The sequence below is a fragment of the Balaenoptera borealis genome (assembly GCF_965194805.1).
Source record: "Balaenoptera borealis genome assembly, chromosome: 19".
NCBI classification, from domain to species: Eukaryota; Metazoa; Chordata; class Mammalia; order Artiodactyla; family Balaenopteridae; genus Balaenoptera; species Balaenoptera borealis.
Window position 1 is genome coordinate 58,290,642 of NC_138878.1, and position 25,851 is coordinate 58,316,492.

Sequence of the window (25,851 nt, forward strand, 5' to 3'; positions counted from 1 at the left end):
AAAGCATTCTCTGGGGCACTTCTTAGAGATTTCATGTCCCATAGTATAAGTAACCCCCTCAAAAAAAATGCAGGACCACTAAGGATTTAGACCTTTCAGGAATGAGGGTTTGGGTCGCCTAACTTGATAAATAACACCAGCCAGCTGAGGGCAAAGGAAACTTGGAATGAGTAATGGAAGAAGGAAATTAAACATATCAACTATGGCCTTGTGACCAGTTACAGAAATGCAAACTGTATTAGATATGCATATTTTCTTCTTTGCTTTTTTTTCCTTCTTTCTTTCCTTGCTTCTTTGCTTCCTTCCTTTATTTTTATCTTTTCATATATTTGTCTATCCATATCTTTTAATCCTGCCTGTTCTTTCCCTTTATTATTTTATATAAGGATTGTGGGTGGTGGTCCTGATGTTCATAAATTAAATTTTTAAAATTGAAGTATGGTTGATTTACAATGTTGCATTAGCTTCAGGTGTATGGCAAAATGATGTGTGTATATATATATATATATATATATATATATATATATATACACACATCATTATATATATATAGGATATATATATATAGAATATTTATATATTCTTTTTCACATTCTTTTCCATTATAGTTTATTACAAGATATTGAATATACTTCCCTGTGCTATACAGTAGGACCTTGTTGGTTATCTATTTTATATATAGTAGTGTGTGTATGTTAAATTAGAATTTATCCCTTCCCCCACCTTTCCCCTTTGGTAATCATAAGTTTGTTTTCTACGTTTGTGGGTCTATTTCTGTTTTGTATATAAGTTCATTTGTATCATTTTTTTTTAGATTCCACATATAAGCCATATTATATGATATTTGTCTTTATCTGTTTGGCTTATTTTACTTAGTATGATAATCTCTAGGTCACCCCATGTTGCTGCAAATGGCATTATTTCATTCTTTTTTATGGCTGAGTAGTATTCCATTGTATGTGTATACCACATCTTGTTTATTCATTCATCTGTTGATGGACATTTAGGTCTATTCCATGTCTTGGCTACTGCAAATAGTGCTGCAGTGAACATTGGGGTGCATGTATCTTTTTGAATTATGGTTTTCTCTGGGTATATGCCCAGGAGTGGGATTGCTGGGCCATATGGTAGTTCTGTTTTTAGTTTTTGTTCTCCATAGTGGCTGCACCATTTTACATTCCCACCAATAGTGTAGGAGGGTTCCTTTATAAATTAAAATTTTATCAATAGCATCCAGTCTACTTTTTCACTGCCTTTTCCCTCTTACCAAATACCAGATATTTCTCGTGCACTGCAGTTAGTAGACAGCAATAAGTAGGTGTTGAATGAGTATTTTTTTTAAAATAAATTTATTTATTTATTTTTGGCTGTGTTGGGTCTTCGTTGCTGCACATGGACTTTCTCTAGTTGCAGCGAGCGGGGTCTGCTCTTCATTGTGGTGCGTGGGCTTCTCATTGCGGTGGCTTCTCTTGTTGCAGAGCACGGGCTCTAGGCATGTGGGCTTCAGTAGTTGTGGCACGTGGGCTCAGTAGCTGTGACTCGCGGGCTCTAGAGCATGGGCTCAGTAGTTGTGGTGCACGGGCTTAGTTGCTCCACGGCATGTGGGATCTTCCCAGACCAGGGCTTGAACCCGTGTCCCCTGCATTGGCAGGCAGACTCCCAACCACTGCGCCACCAGGGAAGTCCTGAATGAGTATTTTTAAATGACTAAATATTCAAACAGATGATCACAGATCAAGATGACAGAGAGAGGGAATTCATTAAATCCCGACCACAACCACTGTGAAGTAGGACCTTGTCATTACTGTAGGTTTTATTTTCACCTCTGCCTGACAAGTGAGGAAACATAGTCTCAGTGAGATTAAGTAACTTGCCCAAGGTCACCCACAGGCAAAATGCTGAAGCTGGAATTCGAACCCATGCACCTGGCTCCAGGCTCTGGAGGGAGAGCCTAGGACCAGGAAACCCACAACCAGGAAATGGGGTTGTGGGGAGCCTGGGCCTGGCTGGTGCTCAGCAAGCAGGATCTATGATCAGGTTTGCTCTGCATGCGGGCTGGGATGTTTCTCCCCACCCTGGGACGCTGGGGACCTTGCCCAATTTCTCCCAGGCCTGCTGACCAGGTAAGGGCTGGGCGTCAGGAGGGAAGCGGGAGGGAGAGAGAGAGAGAGAGAGAGAGAGACAGGAGTGCAACTCTTATTTTCCACATTCCAGGAACTGAAGCAGTGAGAAGGGGGTGCGTGTGCCCTGGCCCCAGCATCCTGCTCAGGAAGGGGCTGGAGGGGCTGACTATGCCCGAGGGGTCCTCCCGGAGTGCTAACCAGCAGGGAAACCATGCGGAGCAGGACTATGATGGGGGGGTGCCTCAAGAGGGACGGTGCCCAAGGCGCTGGTGAAGGCTTATGGAGTCCTTGTTGCAGAGGTGCCCCTCACAGCAGGAGCCCTGGAGGTCGATGTTTGTCCGTGGGCTGGTGGTGCCCTGGATGGTGCAGGAGGGTCGGTGGCAGGTTCTGATGTACACAGGGACCGAGAAATTGCCTGGGAGGGGGGCAGTGAGGAGGGTCAGAACCGAGGGAGGCAGCTGCACCTGAACCTCCACGTCAGAGATCACAGCCATGACCGGGTCCTCGGACTTCCTTCCAGTCCCCTCCTTAGACCAGAGCCATGCCTCCTCCCTCAGTCCAGGACCATGCCTCCTTCTTTAGACCAGGGCCGTGTCTCCCTGTCAGCCCTGCCCTGCCTCCACACCCCTTGCCCAGGCCCTCTCACCCTCCCAGCCTCTCACCAAAGGTCATGCTGCCATTGCCCTGGAAGCAGATGCTTTGGTCGTGGTGACACTGGACCTGCCGGGACTTCTCCGGGGTGCAGTCCTCCGGGTGGATCCCCACGCAGGAGTAGCACTTGGCGCCGCTGAGCGTCCGCGGGTTGGGCGCTGGCAAGAGAGCGTGGACGCACATTCAGGTAATGGTCCTCGGTACGGTCGTGCGGGATGTGCATTGCGCCAGGGCTCCCGTCTGGCCCGACTTGGGCGCTGGAATCCCAGCGCACCGGGAGGAGGAGCCCAGCGGAGACCACACCCTCCCCCGGGCGCGCGCGCGCGCGCGGGCCGGGGCCCCTCCCAGCCCCGTACAGTCCCGCCCCACACCCAGCCCCGCCCCTCACATACCTCGGCTCAGACTGGGGAGGGAGTCGTGGGTCTGGAGGTTCGCGTTGCAAAAGTCGGTCCCGCAGCCGCGCACCACCGAGTAGTGAGGCGGCAGCGCCTTGTCATTCCGCTGCATCTGGCCCATAGCCCGGCCAGTCCAGCAGCCCTTCTGTACCATGGTCACTGCGGAACCGTACCCTGGGAGCGAGGGGATGGGGTCTGGCGCGCTGCCTCCCCCCCAGCCCTCCTCCTCCTCTCCCACGCCCCCTCCTCTCCACCTCTCTCACTCTAGTCTCAAGTCTCTTGCTCCTCTGTCTTCTCGCTTCTCACTCAACCTGGCTTCTCCCTCCAGCCCTGCCCTTCTCTTTCGTCCCTCGCTCCCTGTCAAACTCTGCTTCCCTCTACACCGCCTCCCCCTCTCCTCTCATCACCAACCCTTTCCTCCTCCTCCTTTACTCTCCTTCCCCTCTTCCTCTTTTCTGCCCTCTCCCACCTCCTCTTCCTGGCTCCCTACTGTCTCCTCCTCCCACCTCCTGCCCCCCTATCCCCTCCTTCTTTCTCTCCCTTCTCCTCCTCCCTCCACCTCCACATCTCTATCCTGACCTTCCCTCCCCTCTTCTACCCAGTTCCTTCCCAACCCCTTGTCTCCTCCTCCACCCCATCCCCCCTCCACCCCATCCCCCCTCCACCCCCATCCCCCTCCACCCCCATCCCCCCTCCACCCCATCTAATCTTTCATCCTTGTCCTTGTACCCCGCTCCCGCCCTTTTTTTTTTTTTTTTTTTTTTTTGCGTTTCCTGCCCCTCACCAGTGTTCAGGGATAAGACAGCCTCAGAGCATCCGAGGAGACAGGAGACATTGAGGAATTTCATGCCACTGAGGTCAAAGGGCCCGAAGTAGATGTGTTGAAAGCTGTAGCATTGCAGGGCTTGGGACCCTGGGGAGAGGAGCAGGGGTGGGGTGAGAGGAACAGGCCAAGGATGAGCCTATGCAAGGAATCAGGCTCCACCCTGCAGATGACAGCCACATGGGCCAGGCTCTTCTGCTCTGAGGGGAGACAGGCCTTGTTGCCCTGAAAGAAGCAGGGGCTGCCGCTGTGGCTGGTCATGACTGTGTCTACCTCTTGGCACAGCAATGGCATCTGCACCTGCCAGTCCAGTTTTTTTTCCCCCAGGCTCTTCCAAATCTCCACCCTCTTCCAGGAAGCCCTCCAAGATTTTGATAAAGGAGGAAGTGATTCACTCCTGTTCTGCCTATCCCTTTCCCAACTATACTCATGATATCCAATAGCACTAAAAGGTCACTGATGGAAAACAAACACTCCAGTACAGGCACTGGGATGTGCAATCTCATGCTACAAGTGCACACACAGCCAGCCCCCAGCAATACAGATACACACACGCACAGAACACTTAAACACTGACGTAAACACAAAATAACAAAATTGACACAGGCTCATGCGAATCTCACAAATATACACAGAGTATCCTGAATGCGTTCACATTGAGTTCTACATTCACAAGCAAAACGAGTACCACCCAGACCCTCCAATAGAAACCCCCCAAACCAAGGCGCAGGATCTCACACATGCAAAATCACACACACAGACAGAAAACTGTGTGGATACGGAAATAATCACAACACACAGACCCAGGAACACAGGAAGTCATACCCAGAGAGAGACAAATACAGACCCAAGAATCACAGACATACAAATAAAATGAGACCCTGAAATTAGGCGAAGTTAGAGATACACAAAAAAGAGGCCTACAAAAACAAACAACTTAAAATCATATTCAGATGCAAGATACATAGAGACACACAACAGATACACAGAGAGACAGATACACATCAAAATACCCAAACACACATACACAGAAATACAGGCCCACCAGTCATAGAGATGCACAAACACAAAGAGAAACAGAGATGCAAAATTATACACACATCTCTTTTAAAAAGAAAGTGAGGCTCAGAGATATACAGGCCCACCAGTCATAGAGATGCACAAACACAAAGAGAAACAGAGATGCAAAATTATACACACATCTCTTTTAAAAAGAAAGTGAGGCTCAGAGATAAACAGACCCATAAAAGCATTTGTTCAAACACCCAGACATCAAAACCTGGTACAGATAAACACACACAAGCACAGAGACCCACAGGACACCCTGACACATGGACACACAGAGAAATCAAACTCTCTTCCGTGGATGAGCATGTGCACGTGCGTGCGCACACACACACAAACACACACACACACACACACACAAAGTTGTTATATGCAGGCATAACCTCCTTCCCACCTCTCAAATTCCCTGCCTTTGTAGCCACTTCAGTCCTGATATGACTATGTCCCTGTCCTTACCCAAACTAGGGGAAGGGGTTGCCCGAGGATGAGGCCAAGGTTTCCTGCCGTTCTGGAAAGAGCCCCCATGGCTCCCCAGAGGTACCTTTGAATGGGGACATGGGCAAAGAGGATGAGAAAGGCTGGAGTAGTGGAACGGAGACACTGGAGAAAATGAGTGATATGGAAAGAACAGAGGAGGGGAAGAGAACTGGAGAGGACACAGTCTCCAGGCCTCTCCCAACCAAGACCCAGGATCCAGGCCCCCGGCCCCTCTTCCCTCAGACCCAGGATCCAGGCCCCTGGCCCCTTCCCCCTCAGCCCCAGGAACCAGACCCCGGCCCCTCCCCCCTCAGACCCAGGATCCAGGCCCCCGGCCCCTCCCCCCACAGCCCCAGGATCCAGACCCCCGGCCCCTCCCCCCTCAGACCCAGGATCCAGACCCCCGGCCCCTCCCCCCTCAGCCCCAGGAACCAGACCCCGGCCCCTCCCCCCTCAGCCCCAGGATCCAGGTCCCCAGCCCCTCCTCCCACAGCCCCAGGATCCAGACCCCCGGCCCCTCCTCCCTCAGACCCAGGAACCAGACCCCGGCCCCTCCCCCCTCAGCCCCAGGAACCAGACCCCGGCCCCTCCCCCCTCAGCCCCAGGAACCAGACCCCGGCCCCTCCCCCCTCAGCCCCAGGAACCAGACCCCGGCCCCTCCTCCCTCAGACCCAGGATCCAGACCCCGGCCCCTCCTCCCTCAGACCCAGGATCCAGGCCCCCAGACCCTCCTCCCTCAGACCCAGGATCCAGGCCCCCAGCCCCCTCCTCCCTCAGAACCAGGAATCAGGGCCCCTAGTTCGCTCCTCCCTGAGTTCCTGGAATCCGGCCCCCACTCTCTGCTCCCTCAGACCCAGGAGAGTCCAGCTATCCCCCACCCAACTGCCCTCTTACCACTGGACTCAAAAGTCTGAATACCTGTGAGGAAGAGGACAGCCCCAAAGAGGCACAGCAGGAGGGCTCTGGGGCCTCCCATTGCCAGGTTGTGGACCTGAGTGGAGACACTGAGGACAGCTCCTGCTCTGACTTCTGCCTGGCTGGTTCTCCCAGCAAAGCCTCAGGCATCCTGGCTATACCCAGCCCGGCCGGCTTTCCTCCACCCCCGCCCTCCCTTGCTTGGGCTGGTTTCCTCCTAGATAATCATGATGGGGCCTGGACTCCTGGATCTGAGGGAGGAGGGAGCTAGGGGCCTGTAACCCTTAACTTTGGGGGGATTTGTGTTTTGCAGGCTCTCTTTCTACCCTGTTCCCCAACACTGTGTTCTAGTCTGAGGTTGGCACACACGGCCTCTTGATTTCTCTTCTCTTCCTCTATCCCAGCACATGCCACCTACATGGGCCCACGTCTCCAGACCCAGAGGCACAAACGTCACCTCCTCCTTGAAGACTTCTCTGACCTGCCATGCTTCCCTACAATCATCCACCCACCTTCAGCCTCAGATACCCCCGTCTCCCAGCCTTGGTCACCCTGGGTTGGACCAGTGTCTGTCACCGCATCAGGCTGTGAACTCCTCAGTGGCCTCAGGGGATGTTTGTGATGTTGTAGGAATGAGTGAATCGAGGAACTTATAAACAAACTGACAGGGAGATAGAGACCCCCCAGAGAGGCAGTTACACATGGGATGCAAAAAGACAGACACGTCCGGTGTGGACAGACGCAAATGTAGACACACAGACAAACGCAGACTTGATGAACAGGACATGCCCACAGAAGGTGTTTAATACATTTTTTTATTAGACTTTTAAATGAATGAATGTTAAAATATCGGAGGAGATAGAGACACAGGCAGACAACTGGAGGGATACACTGTCCCCTGAGGATTCAGACAAACCCATGTGGACACTCAGACACCAGGCAGATGGGGACTTCCAGATGGGTGCTCCCGAGGGTAGTGGGAGCTGAGGCCAAGTTGGCATCTCCTGATCTGCCTTGCTTCTTGCGCTTGGAGGCGCTGCCTGCTGGGATCACACCTCCTCACCGTGCCATGCAGAGTGGGTACCAGGCATGTGCAGAGACCTAGGGTCACGAACCCACAGATGAATGGGCAGAGCGGACACAATGGCGGTGACCAGGACAGCCTTAATGGTCTCCTGAGCTTGACTAAACTTGACACGGACTTCTTCCTGACTTCAGGCCCCCAATCTCCCTTTCCTTAGAGCATCTACTTTAGACAACTTGTCATTGCCGATTCTTTCTCTGTCCCTTTGAAATGTAGGTAAATTTTCTCCCAGCCTCTTGCTAGTTTTACAGCTCAGGAATCTCTTTCTCAGGGGACCTGGGAGCCACCCCTCCAAAATGTCATCATCAAGGAAGATAACACCCCTGACCCTCAGGCTCTGTGGGAGGGTAGGAGCCGAACTTGAATAAGTGGCAGTTAGCAAACACAGATGCCTAATTACAGAGAAAAACATTTGTAAACTCAGGAGTAAGTCAGGGTGCTGGACCATCCCATGCACCAACCTCCCCTCTGTCTCTGGCATTTTCCCACTAGCTCATCCAGCTGAAAACCTCTCCCACCTTTTGTTTCAGTGGAGTTGAGTTCAGTCTCTCTCTCTTATTGCCATAGTCTTGAATAAAGTCTCCTGTGCCTGTTTAACTTTGTTTGGTGCAATTTTTCTTTGACAGCAAACACCCGGGAACTGTGGACACTCACTAGGGTTCTGGACTCACCCTCATTTTGCCAAACCCCTGCTCCTCCCAACAGGCCTCACTTCCCTGAACCTGTTTTGTATCCAAATTATTCTTCCTGTTTCTCCTGTTCCTGCCTCTCTGTCAGGGGCTGGCCCTTCAGGGAGAGGGTGGAGCTAAGGACCCCTGGAGAGTAGAGACTGGCCAGGAAAGGAGGCTGGGTTTTCTGAGGCCCCTGTGGAAGGTGGGGGCATTGGAGGTATTCACAGTGGTTCACAGTTTCAGAGACTGAGGCTTGAAGAGTTGGCTGACCAGCCCATTTAGTGTGTGAGCATGTGTGTGTGTGTGTGAGTGAGTGTAAGTGACTGTGTGAGTGTGCAGCTGTGCCTGTGTGATTTTAACTCTGGTAACCTTCAGGTACCTTTGGAGGCTGTGAGGTATCAGGTGGGAAGCTCCCCACTGCAGGAGGTTGTCGACGAAAAAAAAAATCAGTGGTCGATCTAAGAAAGAAATGGAAAGTTTTATTCGAGCCAACCTGAGGATTATAACCTGGGAGACAGTCTTTCAGAAAGCTCTGAGGACTGTTCCGCCCATTAGAGGTCAAAGCACAGTTATATAAGCTTTTGAGGCAAAGAGTTATCCAACAAATGGTGTACTGACAGTTTACACAATCCAGATCTGTATGTACAAAGCAAGTAGTGGGTTATCGTGATCCCTTACAAGATTAAGAAGGAACATTATCTCCTAAGGAAGTCTGGTCAATGCAGATGTACAATACACACTAAAGGGAAAGGCAGAGGCCCAAACTGGTAGAAAATTATTTTATGTTTAAATTTTTCTTGTCTTGCCATAAAATATAAATTTTATTTCATCCAGGTAATCCAATGGAGACCCAGTGATCTAGGTCTAGAGATTTTGGCAGGACTCTTGCATCCACAGAGCATGAACTCCAAGCTCCCTATGAACCCAGAAATTCTTTTTTTTTTGTAATCACTTTTTAGTAATTAAGCTTTGTAATTAAATGATTAATTATTTGAGAGACTGGAGAAAATGGAGGATGCTATGTGGTAGCCATTAAAGAGCTATTTTTAAAACTTTTTACTGTAGAAATTTTCAAACACACACAAGCGTACAGAGAATAGCATACCCACCACCCAGACTCAACAATTGTTAACATATCTACTAATCCTATGTTATTCTTACCCCCTTTGGTGCTCTTAAGGGCATTGAATTGGATGCCCTCATTATTTTCTCAAAATATTAATTTTCCTTAAAACACCATTTAAAAGTCGGTGATTTTCAAAGTGTTAACTTTGGCTTATGTTCTAAGATGCAATCTTTAGGAACGTAACGTACAATTTCTAAAAGGGTGTTTGCCCACTACCTTGAGTTGAATTCTTAGTCCTATGATGTCACCAAATCAACTTTCTCTTTGCATATTGAATAGTTTCAAATTTATTTGCGATACATGTATTTTCAATATATTCCAACATTTATTAGAAGCTGAAGAGTAGTTGTAGAGTGCTTGAATGATATTTTAAAATTCAGTGGTATAGAAATTTTTGCCGCATTATTCACTATCCAGTTTAAAGGATGGGCAGCACAAGGATTTGCTCCTCCAAGAAGAGAGAAAGGAGGCAGATCGGGGGTGTTACCTAGAGTCTCTGCCCAGCCCCAACCACCTACAGGAGCATCCGTGTGGATGTCCTCAACTACCCGGTGTTTGAGCATCTACATGGGTCGGTCCAATTATTACCAAGTCCAAGCTCGTACTGCTTGCCGCAGGACAGACCAATAAATGGAGAGACAAGTTGTTGGGGCCAGGAATAGTGACTTTTTTCAGAAAGCCAGCAGACTGAGTAGGTGGTGGACTAGTGTCCTAAAGAACCATCTTGCCCAGGTTTGGATGCTAGTTTCTTTTATAGAACAAAGATGGGGAGGTGAGGAGGTAAAGTAAAAAAAGGTGATAAGGTGTTGCAAATAGTTCCTGGTTCTTCTTTCCTGCAGCCATTCACAGGTCAGGGCCTGGTCAGGATGTTTCCTGTGAGCTTAAACAAAGGTATTTTAGCTTAACACTCAGACGTTTTCTCACTGTTTTATAACTTTGCTTTCAAAGAATTACAGTATTGTACAGTATGCCTCTCTCTCTTATAACTGGGGAAATTGTGTATCAGCCTATCATCATAGGTAAGTGTTTTTTTTTAAAGTAACAATGTTCTCAATACTGTATTATGAATATGACTGTAATACTGTATGCCATAAAAATTTTATAATGATTCATTCATTAGTATATAGGCTGGGCTACCATAAAGCAATTGTATCAATTACTCTAGGCTACCATAAAGCAATAATATTGCTGCTTCTTTGTGATCAATGCATGATAATGTTACACCTGTAAATAAATATGAATTTCTTTTTCACATTATCTTTTTATTTTTGATGTCTAGTGTAATACATATAACATCTACAGTGCTTTGTATCATATAAGACAATATTGATGTAGGTACTGACAGACAGACCACTCATCTTGTAAACTGACAAGTAAACTTATGGTACCGATAAATATAGTACCATACTGTAAATGTATTTTCTCTTCCTTATGATTTTCTTAAAAACATTTTCTTTTCTCCAGCGTACTTTATTGTAAGAATACAGTATAATACATATAACATACAAAATACCTGTTAATTGAATGTTTGTTATTGGTAAGGCATCTGGTCAACAGTAGGTTATTAGTATTTAAGTTTGGGGGGAGTCAAAAGTTATACGTGGATTTTTGACTGTGTGTGGGGTTGGCATCCCAACCCCTGCATCGTTCAAGGGTCAACTATATTAACATTTGCCATATTTGCTTATTCTATCTATGTTTCTGCATCAGTTAGCTTCTGCTGCGTAACAAACAACAAACAAAAAGGGTTAACAACAAGCCCTTTATTTATCTCCTGATTCTCTGTGTCTCCTGGGTTGTTCTTCTGGTATGGGCTGACTTGACCAATCTCTCTTGGGCTCTCTTATGTTTCTGTGGTCAGCTGATGGGTTGGATGATCTAGGATGGTCTCACTCACAAGACTGGTAGTTGGCTGGCTATCAGTCAGGCCTCAGTTCTCCTCCATATGGCCTCTCATCTTCCAGCAGGCTAGACTGGACATTTTTCACATGGAAATGACATGTTTCCAAAGGGCAGAGAGAAAGGGCAACCTCCAATAAGGAAGTGCTTTTCATGCCTCTGCTCAAGTTATGTTTGCTAATGTCACTGGCCAGCAAGTCACAAGGCTTGCCCAGAATCAGTGTGGAAGGGCATTAACCGTGTGGATAGGAGGGGAATAATTTGTGGTTACTTTTGTTCTATTTAACTATCACTGTTGAACCAATAAAAGCAAGTGGAAGATATCATTTTGCTTCACTTCTAAATATAAATCATGTAGTAAGCAAAGAATCTTTCCCTAATGTGACTCTCCTCTTCCCTCTCAGCAGGCTATTTTTTAAAAAATTGAAGTACAGTTGATTTACAATGTTGTGTTAGTTTCAGGTATACATTAAAGTGATTCAAATATATATATTCTTTTACGGATTCTTTTCCATTATAGGTTATTACAAGATATTGAATATAGTTCCCCATGCTATACAGTAAGTCCTTGCTGTCTGTTTTATGCATAGTAATGTACATCTGTTAATCCCAATCTCCTAATTTATCCCTCCCTCCCCCTGCCTTTTCCCCTTTGGTAACCATAAGTTTGTTTTCTATGTGAGTCTATTTCTGTTTTGTAAATAAGTTCATTTGCATCATTTTTTTAGATTCCACATGTAAGTGATGTCATATGATATTTGTCTTCCTCTGTCTGACTTATTTCATTTAGTATGATAATCTCTAGGTCCATCCATATTGCTACAAATGGCATTATTTCATTCTTTTTTATGACTGAGTAATATTCCATTGTATATATACCACATCTTCTTTATCCGTCTTCATCTGTTGATGGACACTTAGGTTCTGCAGGCTATTTTTAAAGGGCTAAATGATTTGAAACTTGGTCATTCATCTCCCATTCACAAAATAACTGCAACAATAATGAAGAACATAGGAAGACCCACAGGGCCAACTAAGAGAAATATTTACAAACATGAACTTTTACCCACAAATAAGTTACAGGTTTGAGCCACAGCATCTATTAAAACCCTTTGGAGAATCTATTTTATTTGTGTGATCAAGATAAAAGCACAACCAGACGGGCCTAGGTGGCTTGAGGCAAGAGGTGCCCAGTGCCGGCATGAGGTCAGGCACGGGGTTGTGCCCATGTGGAATTGGCCAGAGTTCATGCAGGGATGGTTGCCGCACCAGTGAATCAAGAGAAACAAGTTTCCCAAGGCCCCAGGCACAGGTGAGGGCTGAGAGGATATGAATGAGATAGCACGTAAGACGTGTCTGAACCCTTCCCTAATTAAATTCTTCTACACAATTATCTGAGCCTAGTTATGATTAGAGTTTAGAGCCTAAACTACTGATACTGTATCATTAATGGTTAATTGCCTATTAGAAGTTTCTATTTCTTCTTCTTCTTCTTTTTAAAAATATTTATTTATTTATTTATTTGGCTGCGCCAGGTCTTAGTTGCGGCATGCATGCGGGATCTAGTTCCTTGACCAGGGATCGAACCTGGCCTCCTGCATTGGGAGCACGGAGTCTTAGCCACTGGACCACCAGGGAAATCCCTCTATTTCTTCTTGTCAATTCTAAGTTGTATCTTTCTAGGAAATTGGTTATGTCATCTGTTTTGTTGTTGTTGTTGGCCATGCTGTGCAGCTTGAGGGATCTTAGTTCCTGATCAGAGATGGAACCCTGGCCCCTAGCAGTGAGAGTGCTGAGTCCTAACCAATGGACCGCCAGGGAATTCCCATCTGTTTTAAATTTATTCTAATTAAAAAGTCTTCTACTTTGCGTAGTCTTTTCCCTTCTTAGTATTATTTATTTGTGCCTTTTCTCTGTTTTATTAATTAATCATCTCAGAAGTGCATCACTTCAAATACTCACTTTAAATAAGCAGTGATTGGTGTTTAGCCTCTCTGTTGCATCAGTGTTTTCTACTTCATTAATTTATGCTTATCATTTGCTTTGACCCATTTTCTGTCATTCATTCTGTTATTCTTTGTTTTCTAACTTCCCAAGTTAGATAAAGCCTATAAGTTTCATCCTTTTTAGTTTCCTCTTCCTTTGAACTTATGTCGTAAGTACCTGATAAATTTCATACCTTTATCTGTACCCAATAAATTTCATACCTTAATTTCTTGGTGTTCTATTTATGTTGTTTGTTGTTTTCATTACTGTAATACATGGTGGCTTGTTTCCTTATGTTAACTTTGGGTTTATCTGTAAAAACTCTTCAAGGCATGAATGGAAGTTACAATCCTCCAGAGAATTTCCTTGATGATTTCTCCAAGCACCCTGGTACTCCAAGCCCAGGATCAATTTTATACTAATTTCTCAGCCTGAGTTTCCCAGAACATGCTGGCAGTATAAATCAAGGTACTAACAAAATATTAAAAGAGGTAGACAGCAACTTACAAAAAAGATCTTACATCATGCCCTAGTTGGTTTCTTCCAAAAATGTAAGGTTGGTTTAACATTTTAAAAAAATCTATGTATTCTACCATGTACCAAAAACATGTATTCTCCCGTGTTATCAAAATAAAGAGGAAAAATTTTATGGTCATATTCGTAGATACAGAAAAGACATTTGATAAAAAATCAACAGAAATTCATAATAATAATGAAAACTCATAGCAAACTAATAATTGAAATGAACTTATTTCTTTGGATTAAGAGTGTGTGTTTTTTTGTTTTCTTTCTTTCTTTTTTATAAATTTATTCATTTATTTATTTGTTTTTGGCTGCGTTGGGTCTTTGTTGCTGCGCGTGGGCTTTCTCTAGTTGCGGTGAGCGGGGGCTACTCTTTGTTGTGGTGTGCGGGCTTCTCATTGAGGTGGCTTCTCTTGTTGCAGAGCACAGGCTCTAGGCGCGCGGGCTTCAGTAGTTGTGGCACGTGGGCTCAGTAGTTGTGGCTCGCGGGCTCTAGAGCGCAGGCTCAGTAGTTGTGGCACATGGGCTTAGTTGCTCCGCGGCATGTGGGATCTTCCTGGACCAGGGCTCGAACCCGTGTCCCCTGCATTGGCAGGCGGATTCTTTTATTTAAAAAAAAAAAAAATTATTTATTTATTTATTTTTGGCTGTGTTGGGTCTTCGTTCCTGTGCGAGGGCTTTCTCTAGCTGCGGCAAGTGGGGGCCACCCTTCATCGCGGTGCGCGGGCCTCTCACCGTCGCGGCCTCTCCTGTTGCGGAGCACAGGCTCCAGACGCGCAGGCTCAGTAATTGTGGCTCACGGGCCTAGTTGCTCCGCGGCATGTGGGATCCTCCCAGACCAGGGCTCGAACCCGTGTCCCCTGCATTGGCAGGCAGATTCTCAACCACTGCGCCACCAGGGAAGCCCCTGGCAAGCGGATTCTTAACCACTGCACCACCAAGGAAGTCCCAGAGTGTGTGTTTTTTTAAAAAGAAAGAGCAAACATCATACTAAAGAACCCACTCAAAAAACAACCCACCCAACAAACATACACAATGCCTGTCACACACAGTGACAGAAATATATGCTGACGTGTCACACGCATAGATGGTCATACATACACATGTATCACACAATCACTGATACACCCCAGACCTGTCACAACCACACAACACATTCACACCCTCGCCCTGTCATGATACACACAAAAACACACTTCCATCACAGTCACAGATTCATCCTGATCCTGTCATACACAAACTGCAATCTCTCTTCTCTCTGGTGTACACACACGTTTAGTCTGTCACACGGCCGCGGAGAAACGCTCCAGCTCCGTCATGGTCACCAGATAAACTCATACAACGTATTTTACATGCAGTCACAGACATACACTGGCCATTTCGAGTGCACAGATGCCCACTTACACACACACACACACACACCATTCCATCTGTCACAGGATATCTCAGCCCCGTCATGTGCACAGTCATGCAAATGCAATATCACCTTTCACACAGCGTGACGTATCCTTGGCTCTACCACGCGCACAATGTTCACACGCAACCCCTACACCACGTCTGTCCCTCACCGTCACTGAAGCACACTCCAGCGCTGTCGCATACTTGACTCTCCATCACACGCAGCCTGGAGACACCCTCACCTGTTTTGACGACCCCTCCCCTCTTGTCTGTCACACCATCACCTCCGTCACAGCTCGCGTTCACCTGGAGCGTTTCCCTCCGTCCATCCCCACCGCCGGCTGGGGTCGGAGTTCGCAAAGCCCTCCCCTCCACGCCCCGCAACGATTTCTCTTTCCACCGAACCTGCTCACACGCGCAGCCCAAGAACCACAAGGAAGCTCTAGGGCGACTTCCGAGACCCACGGTTATTGGGGCCCAGTGGCCTGTGGGAAATGTAGTCCAGAGCCAGAAAAGCAGGAGACACCGGAAACCCAAGGGCCCTGGGGCGTCCCCGCCCCGGAGGTTTCTGGGAGTTGTAGTCTGTGCTCGCAGTGCGCAGGCGTCGGCTCGCGCCAGCCTTGTGTGAGGGACGTCTTGGGCGTGGGATTCTAGGGTGAGTCCCCAGGGGTAGTACGTGCCTGACCACGTTTGTGCCTGAACATGTTTGCGCTCCGGAAGGCCCAGTGTAGGCTGATGGTCCCTGAGGTGCGTCAGCTCCTGGAGCCGCACTGGGGACACAGCAGGTGGTGGGGGTGTGAGTGTGTGTGTGACTCTGTGTTACTGTGACAGTCGTGGGACAGACTGAATGGCTGTAGATGGATGTAGCAGTGTTCCGGAGCCGGTCCCTACGGTCAGATTCTCAGAAAAATTGAGACGTGTTAACACAACCATTACAGTAGTCCCCCCGTATCTGCTGCTGTTTGCTTCCAGGACTCACTGTGGCTAGTGCTGAGGATGCCGGAGTCCCTTTTATAAAATGCCATAGTATTTGCATGTGACCTATGCATATCCTTCTCTATATATTAAGTCATCTGTAGATTACTTGTATTAGGTATTACGTACCTAATACCTAATACTATGTAAATAGTTGCTGTCATGCAGCAAATTCAAGTTTTGCTTTTTGGAACTTTTTGGGTTTTTTTTTTTTTTTTTTTTTTTTACTATTTTTGATTAACGGTTGAATCCACGGATGCTGAACCCATGATATGGAGGGCTGATTGTATTTAAAAGTTATGTAGACTTACGATAAATGCATTTAGAAAACTAAGGTAATAAATACCCAACACATCACTTCCTATTATCTATGCTATTGAGATTATGTCAATTGTGTCTGTAGGGCGGAAATAATTATATCGTGGTGGGCTTCCCTGGTGGCGCAGTGGTTGAGAATCTGCCTGCCAATGCAGGGGACACGGGTTCGAGCCCTGGTCTGGGAGGATCCCACATGCCGCGGAGCAACTGGGCCCGTGAGCCACAAATGCTGAGCCTGCGCGTCTGGAGCCTGTGCTCCGCAACAAGAGAGGCCGCGATAGTGAGAAGCCCGCGCACCGCAATGAAGAGTGGCCCCCGCTCGCCGCAACTAGAGAAAGCCGTCGCACAGAAACGAAGACCCAACACAGCCATAAATAAATAAATAAATAAATAAATTAATTAATTAATTTAAAAAAAATTATATCGTGGTGTATCACTGTACATCTCTTCCCAACTCCACCTTCAGTGATACCACATTGGCAGCTAGAAACTGGCGGTGACAAGACTGTTTACACCATGGGAATTGGCAGTTACTACAAATGAGGGCCTGATTTATTGTTTTGTTGATCTGGGGATGGGGAAGCTTCCCAAAGTCCTACCTCCTCCTCCTGCAATATCCCTCCAGCGCCATCTTTTGGTTAAGCTTATCATTGTGAGCTGAGGCAATTAATTGATAATGGAAACTTATGACTTACCATGTTTTCACTTAACAAATATCAAAAACAAATGTTGATAGTATACAATATTGTTGAGAATGTGGGGGAATGAGAACGCTCATAGGTAGCTGTTGGTAATGACTACAGTCTTTTTACAGTTGAGTTGGGTAGTATCTATCACAATGTCTGAAAGCAAACCCTTAATCAACCAGCATTTTTACATATAAGATTCTAGCTTACAAAAATGCTGACTTGAAAGAAAAAGATGCGGATACAGTAATGCTTACTGAAGCCATGTCTGTAATAATGAAGAACTGAAATTAACCTCAGTGTTTATCCTTTGAGGAATTGTTAGTCTATGCTGAACAACATGGTAGCTATTTGTGGCTATTTAAAATCATTACAATTAAATAAAATTTTAATATGTAGTTCCTTAGTCAAACTAGTCACATTTCAAATGCTTGTTAGCCAATGTGACTAGTGGACAGTTAGATAATAATTCAACATTAAAAAGAAGGAGTTAAATCTCTATAGCTGACAGAAAATGAAGTAGAGGAATTGTGTTCAAGTGAAAAGGGGAAATAGCAAAACAATATGTATAGCATGATCCCATTTCTATACAAAATAGATGATCTTGGGGCTTCCCTGGTGGCACAGTGGTTGAGAATCCACATGCCAATGCAGGGGACACGGGTTCGATCCCTGGTCCGAGAAGATCCCACATGCCGTGGAGCAACTAAGCCCATGCGCCACAACTACTGAGCCTGTGCGCTGCAACTACTGAAGCCCATGCACCTAGAGCCCTGCTCTGCAACAAGAGAAACCACTGCAATGAGAAGCCCACGCACCGCAATGAAGAGTGGCCCCCACTCACCACAACTGGAGAAAGCCCAAGTGCAGCAACGAAGACTCAACACAGCCAAAAATAAATAAATTAAATAAATAAATTTATTTTAAGAAGTAAAAAAAATAGATGATCTTTATACATACATTCAGTGTACAGAAAAATCTGGAAGAACACCTAAAAATGGCAACTCTGGTCACTTCAGTAGAGAAGGAATGAGTAGGGAAAGTCTCTTTTCTGATTTATATACTTTCTGTTGTTTGAATATTTAAAAACTACAACAATTAACTCAATATTGCTAAATCCAAATAAATATTTTTATTACTTATTTTGAAAGATTTTCTGCTGCTTTCTACTCTCTCATAAACTTACTCTTTCTTGAAATACTCAACCACTTTTAACTAAAAGACTTCACTCCTTACTGTTTTATCTCCTCACTGAAAAGCATTAGAAAAAGGAATTGACTAAAAAGTCAGTGAGGAATTGTGACATCAGAAAATGTGAAATCAGTTGGATCAATTTAAAATTCCAACATAAGTATTTTTGTAAAATGTATTTCTTTTTATTTTGTAGTTACAAAAACAATGTCTGTTTATTACACAAAAAGAGATAATAAAACAAGTAAAATTACAGAAAAAAATACCCGTTATTCCACTGAGCCAGGCACCAACAATGTCATCACTTTGCAGTACAGATTCCCAGATCATATGTGATGCACATTGGACAGGCTTGCCCCCATCATTCAAACATTTCGTACTGCAGTACTTTATTAGGCAACATATCATTGTTTGGGTGCTAAAATTGTACCAACGAATTCCTTAATGTCGGACATTTAAGTTGTTCCTGCTTTGCCTCATAACCACTTCCAGAGGACAGAGATGAAGACTACATTGAAATAAAGAAATAAAAGACCTGAAAAATGGTGCTCTGAATTACCATTTCTTAAAAACCTGGACCAAATCCATTATTTTTAAAAATCATTCAAAGCAAGTTTATTTAGAGATAACCAAGTAAACTTTTCTTTCTGCTTAAGAGAATATGTTAATGGCATAGAAGTCAAAAAGCCTGATAGCAAAAAAATACTCTAGTGAACAAACCAACAATTAAAATCACTTAGAATTTGATCAAGTAAAAGAGTATTGGTTAAAACTGTAACGGAACTAAAAGCACAATTATCCATTTACCTAAGAACAATTTATTAATCTAAAGATGACACAAAGCTATCTGACAAGATGCTTGGATGGCAATTCAACATCATCTAATAAATGGAGATTGCCAAGTCCCAAAGGAAGAAAAAGCTGGTTGGAAACTGCCATGTATGTAGGGAACAGGTTGAACACTATTAGATACAAAGTCCAGGGGTCTGAAGCTGCTGGACTCATAACCTAGAGGTTGACGGTCATAGGAGAGATATTTCAAAGGGTGGCAGGTGATGGACGCAAAGTTCAGTGGTCGATACCCACAAGAGATGACGTTCTGCAGCTTGCAGCCATAAGTCAGGTGTTTCTGGGGGAGGCAACTACTGGACATATAGTTCTGAGGTCTATTATAGATTGACGGTTGACAGAACTGGAGGGATGAGAACTGATGGGGAAACAACCAGTTGCTCTTCAGGGCCTGGAGACACAGTAAGTAGTGGAAGGGTAGCCCGAAATTTCATAGGTTTTGGGCACACAGCTGGATGGTTGGTAGCTGGAAGGTTTACCACATGTCTCTGGGAAGTTGACCAGAAGCCAAGTTCTGTTTGGGTTGGGCAAAGAAGAGCATCACCACAGTTCACACCAGTAGAGTAGAGAGTAGTGGATGAGGTCAAATAAATTATTTTGACAAGACTATGTTATGGAATGATTTCCCCAGAGATAGCTCCAGGATTCACCCAGCGGTGCCCATCTTTAGAAGCAGTCCCAGAGGGCTTCCCTGGTGGCTCAGTGGTTAAGAATCCGCCTGCCAATACAGGGGACACAGGTTCAAGCCCTAGTCTGGGAAGATCCCACATGCCGTGGAGCAACTAAGCATGTGCGCCACAACTACTGAGCCTGCGCTCTAGAGCCCACGAGCCACAACTACTGAGCCCCTGTACCACAACTACTGAAGCCCGCACACCTAGAGCCCGTGCTTCACAACAAGAGAAGCCACCGCAATGAGAAGACCATGCACCGCAACGAAGAGTAGCCCCTGCTCGCTGCAACTAGAGAAAGCCCATGCACAGCAATGAAGACCCAACGCAGCCAAAAATAAATAAATAAAATAAAAAAAAATAAATTAGAAGCAGTCCCAGAGGAACCAGTGCACGAGGAGTGATGGGTGGGTACAGTAGCTCCAGGGAACATCAATCCATCCAGGCCTCCTGCAACACAAGGATCCCAGTCCAAACTTCTATCCAATATGGCAGCTTCCTCAGTCTTTTTTTCTGGGTCGGGAATGCTAGCATATAGAGGGGATGTATGGACAATTGTATACCTGAGAGAAAGTGTTTTTGATATATAGAAAACCACCCCAAAACGTAATGACTTAAAACAACAAGTCTTGGGAATTCCCTGGCAGTCCAGTGGTTAGGACTCTGTGTTTTCACTGCCGAGGGTGCGGGTTCAATCCCTGGTTGGGGAACTAAGATCCTGCAAGCCACGGGGCGTGGCCAATAACAACAACAAAACAAGTCTTTGTGACTTCTCATGATTTTGTAAGTTGGCTGATGGTTCTTCTGGTCTGGATCAGCTTGGCCGGGTTTGGATGATCTAGGATGGCTTCTCTCACCTCCCCAGCAGTTGTTAGAATGATTGGTGTAGAGAGGTGCCTTAGCTGATATCACTCATCTCTACTCAATGAGATACCACTTCACACCCACTAGGATAGCTATAATAATAATAATAAAAAGACACAGTAATAACTGTTAAAATGTGGAGAACTTGAAACCCTCATACACTGCTTATAGGAATGTAAAATGGTGCAGTCACTGTGGAAAACAGTCTGGTAGTTCCTCAAAAGAGTTACTATGTGATCCAACAATCCCACTCCTAAGTATATACCCAAAAGAAATGAAAACATATGTCCACATAAAAACTTGTACACGAATTTCATAGCAGTATTATTGATAATAGCCAAAAAGTGGAAACATCAAAATGTCCACCAACCAAAGAATGAATTAAAAATATGATATATCTGTACAATGGAATATTATTTGTCAGTAAAAAGGAACAAAATGGGCTTCCCTGGTGGCGCAGTGGTTGAGAGTCTGCCTGCCAATGCAGGGGACGCGGGTTCGAGCCCTGGTCTGGGAGGATCCCACATGCCGCAGAGCGGCTGGGCCCGTGAGCCACAACTACTGAGCCTGCGCGTCTGGAGCCTGTGCTCCGCAACAAGAGAGGCCGCGATAGTGAGAGGCCCGCGCACCGCGATGAAGAGTGGCCCCCGCTTGCCGCAACTAGAGAAAACCCTCTCACAGAAACGAAGACCCAACACAGCCATAAATGAATAAAAAAAAAAAAAAAGACATGAAACACTAAAAAGAGTACGTCTTTAAAAAAAAAAAAAAGGAACAAAATACTGATGCATATTGTAACATGAACAAACCTGGAAAACATTATGCTAAGTAAAAGAAGCCAGTTGCAAAAAGCCACATGTTGTATGATTTTATTTATATGACATGTTCAGAGTAGGCAAATCTATAGAGACAGAACATAAATTAGTGGTTGCCTAGGACTTAAGGTGGGTGGGGTGTGGCCGGAAATGGGGAGTGACCACTAATGGGTGCAGGGTTTCTTTTTTTTTTTTTTTTAATATTTATTTATTGATTTACTTGTCTGCGCCAGGTCTTAGCTGCGGCAGACGGGATCTTCGTTGCAGCGTGCGGGCTCTTTAGTTGCTTTAGTTGTGGCATGTGGGATCTAGTTCCCTGACCAGGGATGGAACCTGGGCCCCTTGCATTGGAAGCGTGGAGTCTTAACCACTGGACCACCAGGGAAGTCCCAGGGTTTCTTTTTGAGGTGATGAAACTGTTACCAAATTGATTGTGGTGATGACTGCACGACGCTGCAGGTAGTCTAAAAACTATTGAATTGTACACTTGATGGGTGAATTGTATGTGAATGATATCTCGATAGTTACAGAAAAATCATCGTGTGTGTTAACCAGTTAACCTTCTGGATAAATAAGGTAACATCCATTCCTCACATGAAACAAATAGTTCACAATATTTATAACTTAAAAATAGGTGCTCAGAGTACTTATCTAAACACAGATTTTTTTTAAATTAATTAACTTATTTATTTTTGGCTGCGTTGGGTCTTTGTTGCTGCGCGGGCCTTCTCTAGCTGTGGCGAGCGGAGTCTACTCTTCGTTGCAGTGTGCGGGCTTCTCATTGTGGTGGTTTCTCCTGTTGCGGAACACAGGCTCTAGGCATGCGGTTTTAGTAGTTGTGGCTCGTGGGCTCTAGAGCGCAGGCTCAGTAGTTGTGGTGCACAGGCTTAGTTGCTCTGCAGCATGTGGGATCTTCCCGGACCAGGGCTTGAACCCATGTCCTCTGCATTGGCAGGTGGATTCTTAACCACTGTGTCACCAGGGGAAGTACCTATACCAACATTTAAGACAAGCATCTCTTTTATCCAGTAATCTATTTCTAGAAATATTTTTCATGAAAATTACTGAAACAGTGAAAAATGCATAAAATATTCTCTATAGGAATATTTACATTAGTTAAAATTGCAAAAAATCTAAAGATAAAGCAAAAATTTACAGATAAATTAAGTGTGATAGTCCATAAAATAAATAACCAAGGAGTCATTAAACTGATAATGTGGAATTACCCTGCCCAATATGGAAGGATATGCATAAGATATTAAGAAATGAAAAATACAGGTTACATGAGAGTGTGCAAGGTATGACTATAAGTTTTGAAAAAAAAGATACACAGGATAATCATTGAAGATTTAAGTATTTTAAAAGTTATATTCTAATACTAAACTCTGGCTAATTTTAACACATCAATAATCATCTTTCAACTCAGTTTCCTCACCGTTAAATAGAATAATAACTCCTATAATCAAGAGTTTTTAATAGAATAGTGATCAAGCCCTGAGACACTGAAACACAATCATCTCAGGTCAAATCCTTGTCTCACCATTTTAATAGCTGGGAGACCATGGGAAAGTTTTTAAAAATTTGTGTATGCTTCATTTATTTTCATTGGTATAATCCTGTAGAATAATATTATCACATGCAGGTGTTTTTTTTTTTTGCTTGAATTAAATAATTCATACTAATTATGTGTCAATAGATCTGACACACGGTAAGCACTCATCTAAATTTCTTAACTACCTACTGTATAGCACAGAGAACTATATTCAATATTCTATGATAAACCATAATGGAAAAGAATATTGAAAAAAGAATGTGTATATGAATAACTGAATCTCTTTGCTGTACAGCAGAAATTAACACATTAGAAATCAACTGTACTTCATTTTTTTTTTTTTAAATTTTGAGTTGATTTTTTAAAAACATTATTTATTTATTTATTTATTTTTGTCTGTGTTGGGTCTTCGTTTCTGTGCGAGGGCTTTTCTTTCTAGTTGCAGCAAGCGGGGGCCACTCTTCATCGCGGTGCACGGGCCTCTCACTATCGCGGCCTCTCTTGTTGCAGAGCACAAGCTCCAGACGCACAGGCTCAGTAGTTGTGGCTCATGGGCCTAGTTGCTCTGCGGCATGTGGGATCTTCCCAGACCAGGGCTCGAACCCGTGTCCCCTGCATTGGCAGGCAGATTCTCAACCACTGCGCCACCAAGGAAGCCCTGTACTTCAGTTTTTTAAAATCTAAATAAATAAAAATAAAAATAGAGCAAAAAAAAAGTTCAAAACTCAATGAAAAGGGAGTTCCCTGGTGGTCCAGTGGTTAGGACTCCGTGCTTTCACTGCTGAGGACCCAGGTTTGGTCCCTGGTCAGGGAACTAAGATCCCACAAGTCACGTGACATAGCCAAAAAACCCCAAAAGAAAACAAAACAAAACAAAACAAAAAACTGAATGAAAAAAAATTTCTTAGACTAGTCATGATTCACCCCCCAGACTGTTGGATCAAAACTGCGATTCTGTCATCAAAGAAGGAGATGGCTGCTGGGGGGGACACCACCAGTGACTGCCACATTGGGCAAAATATCCTTCACATGTAAAGGAAAAAGAAAGATAATCTTAGACATGCAGGAGCTCTGCTATCGTGCCAACCACCTAAACTGTCTGAGGGAACTCTTCAGGGAGGGGATCCAGCCAAATGACACTTACGTCAGAACTAAGCTTTCATGGAAGGGGAGATGAGGCGCCCACCCAGCAGTGGTGTCCCCCACACCTCCGACCTTTCAGTTCCTCTCAAAATCTCGAAACCCTTCCCCTCTCAAAGCCTTTGCAATGCCAGCAATTCTCTTCTCCCCGTCTTTGCCTGAAACACTCATTCTCATCTTTCAAACAGCAGCTTAATTATTAATTTCTCTTAACAGGCCTTCCCTACACTCATATATAAATCATGATCACCCATCACTGGTTCTCAAAAATCCTTTCCTTTTTGTTCTTACAGATCATCACAATGTGTAATTTTATGTTTTTTATATTCTGATTATTCTATGTCTGTGTTCTTTGGTCAAATAAAATGTCCATTAGGGCAAGCATTTTGATCCTTTGATTATTCATTGATAGCAGGGGTCAAACAACTATGGTGCCAGGCCAAATCTGGCCCACCACCTGTTTTGTACAACTAATGAGCTAAGAATAAAAGTGGTTATCCCATTTTTAAATGCTTGAAAAAAAGAGAGATAAACAGTGTTTACGGACAGCTGAAAATTATAAGATTCGAATTCACTGTCCATAGATAAAGTGTGATGGAAACACAGCTCCTATGGATTGTTTAGACCTTGTCTATGGCTGCTGTCCCACTGCAAGGGCAGAGTTGAGTAGTTGCAACAGAGACCCTGTCTAGAATACTTACTATCTGGCCTTTTACAGGAAAAGTGTGCCAACTTCTGCTCTATGGTCAGTACAGAGACAAATGCCTTGCAGATCGTGGAATCTGTTGGTCCAAATTCAGTGTATTGCTTGGACATCAGGCATTAACCTCAACAGCTGGACTTTTATTTTTAGTAAAAAAAAAATTTTATTGGCATATAGTTGATTTACAATTGGACTTTTATAATTTTTTAAATTTTATTTAATTAATTAATTTATTTGGTTGCACCAGGTCTTAGTTGCGGCACACGGGCTCCTCAGTTGTGGCATGCAAACTCTTAGTTGCAGCATGCATGTGGGATCTAGTTCCCCAACCAGGGATTGAACCCGGGCCCCCTGCATTGGGAGCATGGAATCCCAACCACTGCACCACCAGGGAAGTCCCACAACTGGACTTGTAAAAGCAATCACTTTCTCCCAACAATGGGCAAACAAGAGGCTCCAATAGGCAAAGGGGATTCCTGGCTGCTAAAAAGTCAAGTTAGCCTCACTGACTGCTCAGGCAGTGAACCTAGACCAGCTCAGTTGGAGGGCTGAGGGGAGTAGATTGTGGAGTCAGATGCGGAGACAAGCAATGGTAGATGAAAATGTCAGCATGGGGACTTCCCTGGTGGCGCAGTGGTTGGGAATCGGCCTGCCAATGCAGGGGACACGGGTTCAAGCCCTGGTCCGGGAAGATCCCACATGCTGTGGAGCAACTAAGCCCGTGCACCACAACTACTGAGCCTGCGCTCTAGAGCCTGCGAGCCACAACTACTGAGCCTGCGTGCCACAACTACTGAAGCCCGCGTGCCTAGAGCCTGTGCTCTGCAACAAAGAGAAGCCACCACAATGAGAAGGCCGCCCACCGCAACAAAGAGTAGCCCCCGCTCACTGCAGCTAGAGAAAGCCCGTGCACAGCAATGAACACCCAATGCAGCCAAAAAATAAATAAATA

The 25,851-nt window shown here is 45.0% G+C and overlaps 2 protein-coding genes across 3 annotated transcripts; both read right to left on the minus strand.

Annotated features, from left to right (window-relative positions):
* Positions 1 to 1,783: 1,783 nt before the first annotated feature.
* On the minus strand, positions 1,784 to 15,482 carry LYPD5 (LY6/PLAUR domain containing 5). Of its 2 annotated transcripts, none has more exons than XM_082368446.1 (5): positions 15,378 to 15,482; positions 3,954 to 4,082; positions 3,167 to 3,343; positions 2,786 to 2,932; positions 1,784 to 2,538 (listed from the first exon to the last, which is right to left on the minus strand). In XM_082368446.1, exons 2-5 carry the CDS (start codon positions 4,015 to 4,017, stop codon positions 2,366 to 2,368), a joined length of 561 nt encoding a protein of 186 aa, XP_082224572.1. In that variant the 5' UTR covers positions 4,018 to 4,082; positions 15,378 to 15,482; the 3' UTR covers positions 1,784 to 2,365. The 2 variants fall into 2 exon arrangements, with proteins under 2 accessions (XP_082224572.1, XP_082224571.1); XM_082368445.1 differs by lacking the exon at positions 15,378 to 15,482 and adding an exon at positions 6,453 to 6,600.
* Positions 15,483 to 16,846: 1,364 nt separating this feature from the next.
* On the minus strand, positions 16,847 to 19,685 carry KRTAP25-1 (keratin associated protein 25-1; the record flags this gene model as incomplete). Its single annotated transcript, XM_082370199.1, is given in 3 exon segments — positions 16,847 to 19,497; positions 19,503 to 19,538; positions 19,542 to 19,685. Coding segments are annotated over 3 exon segments (495 nt in total), but the record flags the coding sequence as incomplete, so codon positions are not given.
* Between the last annotated feature and the right edge of the window lie 6,166 nt (positions 19,686 to 25,851).